General features: G+C 39.0%; 1 protein-coding gene and 2 long non-coding RNA genes across 3 annotated transcripts; 1 reads left to right on the top strand and 2 right to left on the bottom strand.

Annotated features, from left to right (window-relative positions):
- Window positions 1–323: 323 nt before the first annotated feature.
- LOC114352876 (uncharacterized) lies at window positions 324–1,877 on the bottom strand. The gene is made up of 3 exons (XR_003655894.1): window positions 1,781–1,877; window positions 700–759; window positions 324–476 (listed from the first exon to the last, which is right to left on the bottom strand). It is a non-coding gene; the product is annotated as an uncharacterized LOC114352876 (long non-coding RNA).
- Window positions 1,878–3,992: 2,115 nt separating this feature from the next.
- LOC114352895 (uncharacterized) lies at window positions 3,993–4,307 on the bottom strand. The gene is made up of 2 exons (XR_003655895.1): window positions 4,241–4,307; window positions 3,993–4,076 (listed from the first exon to the last, which is right to left on the bottom strand). It is a non-coding gene; the product is annotated as an uncharacterized LOC114352895 (long non-coding RNA).
- Window positions 4,308–4,815: 508 nt separating this feature from the next.
- LOC114352888 (zinc finger protein 700-like) lies at window positions 4,816–9,701 on the top strand. The gene is made up of 6 exons (XM_028304641.1): window positions 4,816–4,985; window positions 5,265–5,873; window positions 6,876–7,001; window positions 7,552–7,674; window positions 8,755–8,780; window positions 9,425–9,701. The coding sequence occupies exons 1-6, from the start codon at window positions 4,866–4,868 to the stop codon at window positions 9,603–9,605; spliced, it is 1,185 nt and encodes a 394-aa protein (XP_028160442.1). The 5' UTR covers window positions 4,816–4,865; the 3' UTR covers window positions 9,606–9,701.
- The last annotated feature ends 450 nt before the right edge of the window (window positions 9,702–10,151 follow it).

Raw genomic sequence — 10,151 nt, forward strand, 5'->3', positions numbered from 1 at the left:
TTATACAAGTTCTTAGTTACCACTAAAGAAGAAATTTGAAGAAATTCAAAGCCGAAGTTGAAGGGAAAGAAATAATAATAATTACTCAGTCGGCTTCAAAATGAAAATGTTTCCTCTCTCTTGCGCCGTCTCCGTGAATACAAACTGAAGACTTGGCTGTATGGCGAATGCCTTTGCCTTTTCCTGCAAGAGGAAAGAACGAAACCAAAAAAAAAAAAAAAAAGAAAAAACAATGTCAAACATGACGTTTCACTTTCCCGCCAAAAGTTAAAAAAAAATGGATGCGCTCTCAAATCGATGTACCTATTAATAGCGGGCTCAATATTGATAAATCTTACCTCAAACCGCTGTATAGCAGGCTGGTCGTGTCTCGCCACGCCGTGGCTTTTTGTCAGGTGCTGTCGTGTCGCGCTGCTGCTTTTGAAAACATCCTCGCATACTGGACAGAGGTAGCGGAGGCGTTTTTCTTTGTGCACCTGTTGATAGATAGATAAGTAGGTCATAATAATCATTATCATCATGATCATTTACTCCCGTATTCACAAACATTACTATGAAGTCTCACAGTGCGCGTGGAAGCGCAGGGTGACACACGAACTAATAACTAAGCTCTATTCAACGCTGTGCGTTCGAGTTGCTGCTTCACTTAAGCAAGCATCGTTTGTGAATACGGGCGTTAGAATAAGCCTTATTATTTACCTTATGGTAGTGGTGTTGAAGCAGCCGTTTGGATTTCTCGCGTTTTTGGCAGATGTTGCACTGTGGAAGTTATTATGAATGATAATTAACTGCAATCAAATGTTAGAGCGATTTCATCAAGTTTTCTAGAAAAATTTAGATTAAAAAAAAAACCTAAATTTAAAAAGTCTTTCGATTATTTTAACTAAGTTACGCGCATTTGAGCAATAGGCTACATGACAAAATTTCAATAGGGATGTTTCCTGGGTCAAAAAGCAAGAGTTTTAATTAGTCCGTCAGTTAACTTATCAAAAAATACTCTACACGTATTTTTCACTTTTTCAAACTAATGAAAATTTAAAGAGATAAAGCGCGCCAAAGTTCATAAGAAGAGGCCCGTGACGTCAATGCGTGCATAAAAGTGCCGCACGTTGTGACGTCGTGCGGAACTTCAACGCACCATAACTATGTAATTAGTTGTTAGATTGACAAATAAAAATATATGTGTCCAATATTTTTTGATATTAAACATGACGGACTAAAAAAATTTTTTTAGGAAACTAGCTTATTATTTGTCCGTCAGACAGATAATTGGAAAATATTATATAGTTCCAAAATACTGGACTGTCCTGTCGATGACATTGACAGTGGGGCGCCACCGTCAATACCGAATCGCTGGTTCAGATTTTTGCCATGTTGCAAACCATATAGTTGAACGATAGTAGCGCCCCCCTGTCATTGAGTTTGGTGGGACAGTTCAGCGTGGGTCATCTATACTCATATATTTTATTTTCTTACATAATTAAATAATCGAGTCGAGTTGAAATGGCGCGATACGTCACGCTTGAGTAGAATTTTTACTCAAAAGTGACGTCGCGCGACATTTCAACTCAATATAACACTGTAATTATTCGATTATGAAAAAAAAAATAGGAGTCTAATATTTTCTAATTATCTGTCTGATGGACTAAATAGAATTTCGATTTCATTACCTAGTCATCATCCCTATTTCAATTTAGCGGACATAAATGAGAGGAGTAGGTTAAAAATGATTTTCACGTACGAAAACGCGGGCGCAGATAGTAAAGCAACAAATATTCACCTCATAGTTGCTCTCCGGCAAATGTATCGGCAGATGCTGCACGAGCCCCGCTCGCGAGTGGAAGCTCGCGCCGCAATGTTCACAGACGAATTCGCGCTCGCCCGTGTGCCGGCGCTCGTGAACCTACGATAGTAAGTAATTCCAAAATAATATAAGAAAATCATCCATTGCACTGCCAGGACGTAAAACACTGCCAATTGCGTAAAAAAAAGCAAAAAAAATTTCTTTTTTAAAAACAAGCTTTTATTCTGAAATGCTAGTACGGTCTACTAAAACGAAAAAATAATTGTATGCAAGGTTCAAATAATTTCGAAAGCTTGTATCGCGCATGGAATTTATTCCTCTTTTTTTCTGTTTGCGCTACAAGCTTTCGAAATTATTTGAACCTTGCATACAATTTTTAGTTTTTTAGTTGTAACTCAATCTTAAGGCCCTGCATGGTCATCATTTAGCACCAAAGTGCTCCAAGACGAATCTAATGAACCCAAACTCGATAACTTTCTGCCGTTTCGTTTAGGAGTTCCTTCCTATGCCACCTCCTGACTCCATCATCAGACCGGCTCAATGGTACCATAACATTGCAGTGTCATCGTACTTAACATATAAATACCTATACCAAATTTCAGCTCAATCGGTTGAGGAGAACTGGTCTGAAATTCAGTTGTAAGATTTGTCCCACACACATACTAACAAGTGAAGTCAATATAAAGCTGGAAAAAAAGGGAAAGAAAAATGAAACAGTACTAGCGACTATCCCCGACTTCGTCTGGGATAGTAAGCACTATTTTTAATCGTCCATGCAATGCTAAATAAAGGAATTTTGACTTTGACTTAGGTTTTCTGTCCTGGCTTTTAACATTCCCCGTCAAGATTACAGCTAATACAAATAGAAATTAGAAGTGGAAGATTTAATGAAAAATACTTTTTTTTAACTAGAATTACTCACCACCAGTCCAGCTTTGGTGGCTGAACTGTAATCGCAGTAGGAACAGTTGTGTATCCTGGCTAGACCGTGAATAGCTCGCTTGTGTTCCAGCAGGATCGTATTGCTGAAGCAACGCTTGCCGCATTCCTGAAGAAAACATATTATTTACCTCTTCGCCCGCGTGAATTCCAGATTCTCACAAAGTCATGATTTGACATAATAATCTCATGGTTAATTACATGGTTTAATATAGAAATAAACCCTAGTGTAATATACCAAACTAGCGGCCGCCCGCGACTTCGTACGCGTGGATCCCGTTTTACCCCCGGAGTGGTTTCGTAAAATCCTTCCTTAGCGGATACCACAGAGCAAAGTAATACATGGCGGATACCTACGTCATAACATCTACCTGCATGCCAAATGGCAATGCCAGATTTAGTATGGAAGGTGGCGTCTTTTTTTTTTCGCGCGGCCATCGACCAAACTTTGTTTTTTGATTACAAAATAGTGTAATAAACCAAACTTATTATGACATGTATACCTTTTAACTCAGTCTGAACTGAGTTACGAGCTTTAGAAGTTTGATGATTTTACATACTAGATTTGCTTTTTGCGCGCAAGTTTTGTAAGAAATTAGTACTATCGCATTTTTTGCACTCACTAGGATGGCGCCACTAAAGAGTAAACATAATATCAAAAACTATACTCCATGGTACTCAATATTGAATTTTTTTTGGCATAAATATCACTAATGATTTTTTTTTGGACAGACGGCTTTTGTCATCTTCACTGGGCAATAGGTAAGCGCAGAATCAGATGGCTCTCAATCTAAATATTAACATTTTAACATACCTCACAAATACAATAGCTGTTGTGTGATCGCATGTGTGCTTTGAACGTCACTTTCCTATTGTACTCCTTGTCGCACACATTGCATTTGTAGACCTTGCCTGGTTTGTCACCGGACAAACTCCTGGAGCGTTGAATCTATAATTCAATAACATTGGTTTCATCACCATCAGGTCCATCGACCCTCTCTAATTTAGGGGCCANAAGATCCATATTATTCTCAATCTCTAAATACTCATGACTGATGTTTTCATCAATATACTCAACATTCTGGTCCACAACAATATTTTCATCGTCCATATTATTATTAAATGATGCCTCTACAACATCACCATCTAAGATTTCGTATTCCACAAAATATTCTGCGTCATCGTTGTCCGCTTCAAAGATTTGTGGATTTTGGAATATTTTACGTAGTTTTTGGTCAGTTTTTACACTTTTAATCCTGAATTGTAGCGCCAAATTAAATGTATCTATGCATTTTGTACACATCTTTTGAGATAGACCATCATTTAGTTTAATCTGTAAATAAACGACAATTATTTTTCAGCTTACATAACAAATGTATATTGATTAAATTATGTACAGAACACGGCATAACAAGTTATACATTGGGTTATGACGTACCATCGCCATCTATTCTACACACAACGCCATCTATTGGTGTAAAATTGAATTAAAGTTACCTCCAAACCTGTCACTTCTTTCAAATCTTCTGACCGCTTTTTCGCGGTGTCTTCTGTGTAGAAAATGTCCATCAAGTTTTTATTTATTAAACAGGTTCTACAGTAATCCGATACTTGTTCAAAAACATCGTTTTTTTCCTCGTTTTGCGCAGGTCTTGCCTGTTTTTTACGTAAGCTCTGCCTGCGAGAGCGCATCTTACGATTTAACATTAAAACAGCGAGCATTTTATGAAGAATACGATGAAATGATATGCAGACAATTTAAAACTTAAAAGACTATGATAAATTACAGAGATTTTAGTAATTAATTAGATTTTCCAAGCCGCAAAAAAGCAAAATATTTTGGTGCAAAAATTGACATACGCAATTTTTTCAGCAATCTTATTTTACCGACTGTCACGTTAATTGCGTTTTGTTATCGTGATTGATTACTTTAAGTTGAAGCGGTAAAATATGTTTTGCGTGAAGAAACAAAACGGATTATTGTCAACAAAAAAGTGTTTTGTTGTGAGCCGAATTCTTAAATCTTTTTTTCTCATTAAAATTCATGTTTTTAACAAAATTATCATTCGGAATTAGTGAATAGACGTATAAAATTAATATACTTACTGAATAAACGGCACAAATGTATCCATGGACGTGTTGTAGGACTTGTTTAGGCTCAGAAAGTTTAAATCCAATTTTTCCTGAGTTTGGTAAAAAACACAAATATTCGGAGGCTGTGTTCGCTGCTACTGGTTTGATGGTAAGTTCTTACTGGTGTCTAGATTTGCTATCTGGTATATCCTAAGAAAACTTATGAAATAGGCTGCTTTTCGTAAACATTGATTTCTTTTCTTGTCTGCTGCCCAACTAAGACTAAGCACTGTGATTTAAGTATCAATATTGCTCCTAAGCCTACCCTTTGGCCGTCCCTTCATCAACATCATCATTTCGGTGAACATTGGCCACTGTCTGCCAGTTGAAATAATAATAATGATATAGGTAATTATCATAATCAATTTTTACCCATTATTAATTTCAGGTGGATCCCAACGACTACCTACCTCAGCAAATGTGTTCAGCATGCATCGCCTTCATAAACGAATCAAAAGAGTTCCGTAAAAAAGCAATAGAATCCCACAAAGAGCTCCTCAAACGTCTGCAAAGCTGTTCCAATGACAGTAAATTGGTTTTGGAGTACGAACCAGAAAAAAAGCCATTGAAAATAGAAATCGAAAGTAATAATCCGATCAATATTAATGATGACTGGAATGATAAGTTTTCAGATGACGACGATATTCCATTGGACCATTTTAAGTCTGTCAAAAAGTTTGAAGCCGATTCATCTGACGATCACAAACAAATCCCTGATAAACCTAATGGAGAAAATAATTTGAATTCCACACAAGATTCTGTATTAAACGCCCCAGATAATGTAAATATAGGGAACAAAATTGACGAAACTACAGAAAAAAAGACGGTTAAAAGAAAACCCAGAAGAAAAAAGACAGATAAAGAAGACAAAAGTACAGTCAAGAAGGAAAGAGTGAAAGAAAGAATAGAGTGTGAATACTGCCATAAGATATTAACGTCTAAATTGTCGGTTAGAAACCATTATAAGATACACACTGGTTTTGATGTAGTGTGCGAGGTAAGCTTTAATTTTAAGCAACTAAGGCTGGGTTGCACCATCTTATTTTGACTTTAAGAAACGTCAAAAATCTGTCAAAATCCATACTAAAAGCGCCGGTTATCGTTAAAGTTTCGGTCAAAGTTAGGTGGTGCAACTCAGCCTTAAATCTCTAAAAAATAGCAGAAGTAAATTTGTTTCAGCCAAATGACGTCCACTGCTGGACAAATACCTAAGGATTTCCACAACGATCTTCGCCGCGTCCAGGCACCTCCCGCGACCTTTTCCAGATCGTCGGTCCACCTAGTGGGCCTACCCACTACGTCTTCCGTCCCGTGGTCGCCACTTAAGAACTTTCTGCCCCAGCAGCCTGCATTTTATTTATTTAAAAACTTAATTGCATTTTGCATTGTGCAAACACAAAAAAACTTAAGCGGTACAAAAAGGCGAACTTAATGCCATGTGGCATTCTCTACCAGCTGACCTTGAGCAAAACAGAGAATTTAAATAGGCGGTGCTAAATCTTATGGGCTGGTTTCCCAGTCGTCGTTGTTGTAGTCCAGGATGGTACATATCTGCCCTGTAAGTGCCTATTCACTCTCGCCTTGAAAAGGCCCGGATTATAGTGTTTAGGAAAGACATCAGCAGGCAGCGAATACCAGTCCCTAGCTGTTCGCATTATAAAAGAGTCATTGAAACACTTAGTGCGAGCTGGTGGAATGTTGACATTGTTAAAATAGTAAGACACAGGTCTTAACGCGACGTATATTAATGAGTTACATTATGTACTCACGGCTTGACGTTTCGGCTGCTATGATCAATGAACTACATGAATGAAATACATGATGTAACTCATTAATAAACGTCGCGTTAAGACCCGTGTCTTACTATTTTAGTTGAAATGAAACGCGAAAGTTTAGAATCTTACAGTACCTAGCTGTTCGCATTATAAAAGAGTCATCGAAACGCTTAGTGCGGGCTGGTGGAATGTTGATATTTTTGATGATTATTATTGTTTTTCAGCACTGCGGCAAGAAGTTCATAACTCGTCGTCTGCTGCTGATGCACTGTCGAGCCAAACACGGCTATGAGAAGGTTGACAAGTGCTCGTACTGTGACTATAGGGGCTCCAACGCGGAGCAAGTCAAGGTGTGTGGTCTTTTTGTATGCTGAACGATATTCACGATATTGCAAATATCTTAGGTAATTTTAGAGGTTTTTGAAATAGAAATGCACATTTCGAAAAATCCAGAAGTTTTCTCGGTAATTTGACCCATTTTAATTTCAACTTTAACAACTGCTACTTAGGAATTCATCTATAGTAACGACTTGAAATCGTTAATTTCAGGAACCACTGATCTGAGGTGGAATTGTGTAAAGCAATCGTAATCATTTTAAGTTCATAACGTACGATAGTCAGATAAACAAAGCGTTTGACAGAATAATCGTACGTTATGTACTGTCAAATGATTACGATTGCTTTACACAATTCCACCTCTGAATTGAAAAATTATTTTTGTGTCAGATAGCTCATTTATTTAAGCTATTTAACATCACCGTACAACCAAGCAGTAAAGAAAAGTGTTGCAAAAACGGGAAATATTATTCAAACTATTTTCACGCGTACGAAGTCGCGGGCACAGCTAGTTTTTCATAGATTGTAAAAAACCGATAATAACCAAAGACATGCCGTTTCAAGATACACGAGCGTCTTCACACTGGCGAGAAACCGTACAAGTGCGGGGAGTGCGACGACGCGTTCCACAGAAAGAGCAGCTACTTGCAACACATCGCTACGCACTTGACGGAGAAAACCGTGCAGGTGAGAACTGAGAACAATGCAATGCCAGATTTTGTATGAAAGGTGGCGTCTTTTTTTTTTCGCGCGGCCATTGACCAAGCTTTGTTTTTTGATTACAAAATAGTGTAATAAACCAAACTTACTATGTCATGTATACCTCTAAACTCAGTCTGAATTACTGAGTTACGAGCGTTAGAAGTTTGATGATTTACATACTAGATTTGCTTTTTGCGCGCAAGTTTTGTAAGAAATTGCAACAAAATATTGCGCTATTTTTTAATGCGCTGATTCTACTCCACACTGATGTCTGGAGCCTTTAATGGATGGTATTGTTTGTTTACACATACAATGTCACTATTTTGTTGCAATTTCATACAAAACTTGCGCGCAAAAAGCAAATCTAGTATGTAAATCATCAAACTTCTAATGCTCGTAACTCAGTTCAGACTGAGTTTAAAGGTATACATGTCATAGTAAGTTTGGTTTATTACACTATTTTATATCCAAAAAACATGGTTTGGTCGATGGCCGCGCGAAAAAAAAAGACGCCAATTTCCGGCATTGTCTTTTAGTAAGAATACATCAACACATTGTGGAAAACCTTGGGGGAGGCCTTTGTCCAGCAGTGGACGTCATTTGGCTGAAACAACAACAACAACAACATCAACACAATCTGTATTAATTTTAACCGCCTCTGACCACCTGCTTCAGACGCAGAGGTCCCGGGTTCGATTCCCAGTGGGGGCAGATTTTTCTGTTCGGTTTGGTTGGTGCTAGGGCTTGTTCTAAGTCCACCTGGCTAGCTACGACCATCTTACCTAAGTGTCGCCATAACAACAATGTTAACAGCATTATTGTGTTTCGGAACTTGGGGTCATTGGAAGAATTTTGTCCAATGACCCCAAGCTACCCTACCCATCCTTATCGCTCGCGCGTAATTATATTGCTGTCGCGACTGTGCGACGGGCGCCCGCAGTGAGTGTGCGAGCGCGACAGCAACATTATTACGCGCGAGCGATAAGGATGGGTAGCTTGGGGTCATTGGGCGAAATTCTACGTGCTCGCAGACCAGACTATAGTCTATAATAATTTCTTTTCCAGTGCACCGAATGCCCCTCCCGCTTCAAATCGGTTACTTTAATGCGCATCCACCGCGCTCGTCATAAGCCTTCCCAACACGCCTTCCGCTGCGAGTTGTGCGGTAAGAGCTTCGCGCGTCGCCGCAACGCAGCGCGCCACGTATATAGGGCACACCGCGCCCAGGGACACGTCGCGAGGTACAAGAATAATTACGGAATCTCTACTTAAAGGTTGGTTGAGTTACAGAGAAAATATTGTCACTTTTTGAGCCATAGGGTCGGTTTGTTGCGCCTTAAGGTCATTATGATGCAATTTAGACACTTGATTGCGTCATTTTGTGTCTTTGTCGCGTCATATGGTCACTTTGTCGCGTCACATAGTCACTTTGTCGCGTCATATGGGTCACTTTTGCGTCAATGTGTCACTTTTTGTGTCATATGGTCACCTTAATGCGTCTTGTGGTCACTTTATGTGCCCTATGGTCACTTTTTGTGTCATATGGTCACTTTTTCACACACTTCGTCACACAGCCATCATTAGTCACTTTTCCGCGTCACACTATCATCATTAGACACTCATTTAGACACTTACACGGTCATGGCCTCCAAAAGATATTTGGTTCCTCATATTTGACTAAAAAGTCCACATCAAATGCCTTAGTACTTGCATTCTCGCCCCTCTGCCGCTTCAAATCGGTCACTTTAATGCGCATCCACCGCGCTCGGCACAAACCGTCATCGCACGCCTTCCGCTGCGAGTTGTGCGGTAAGAGCTTCGCGCGTCGCCGCAACGCAGCGCGCCACGTGTATAGGGCACACCGCGCCCAGGGACACGTCGCGAGGTACAAGAACAATACAGGGATCTCTACGTAAAGGTTGGTTGAGTTACAGAGAAAATATTGTCACTATTTGAGCCATAGGGTCGGTTTGTTGCGATTTAAGGTCATTGTGAAGTCATTTAGACACTTAATTGCGTCGTTTTGTGACTTTGTCGCGTCATATGGTCACTTTTTCGTCATTTTGTGACTTTGTCGTGTCATAATATGGTCACTTTTGTGTCATCTGGTCACTTTACCGCGTCATATGGTCACTTTTTGTGTCTTATGGTAAATGGGTATGTTGCCTGGGTCAAAAAGCAAGAGTTTTAATTAGTCCGTCAGTTAACTTATCAAAAAATACTCTACACGTATTTTTCACTTTTTCAAACTAATGAAAATTTAAAGAGATAAAGCGCCCCAAAGTTCATAAGAAGAGGCCCGTGACGTCAACGCTTGCTTAAAAATGCCGCACGTTGTGACGTCGTGCGCAACTTCAACGCACCATAACTATGTAATTATTTGTTAGATTGACAAATAAAAATATACGTGTCCAATATTTTTTGATATTAAACATTACGGACTAAAAAAATTTTTTTAGGCA

Source organism: Ostrinia furnacalis, unplaced genomic scaffold, assembly GCF_004193835.3.
Source record: "Ostrinia furnacalis isolate ACB-3 unplaced genomic scaffold, ASM419383v2 OfSCF1461, whole genome shotgun sequence".
In the NCBI taxonomy this organism is placed as follows: domain Eukaryota; kingdom Metazoa; phylum Arthropoda; class Insecta; order Lepidoptera; family Crambidae; genus Ostrinia; species Ostrinia furnacalis.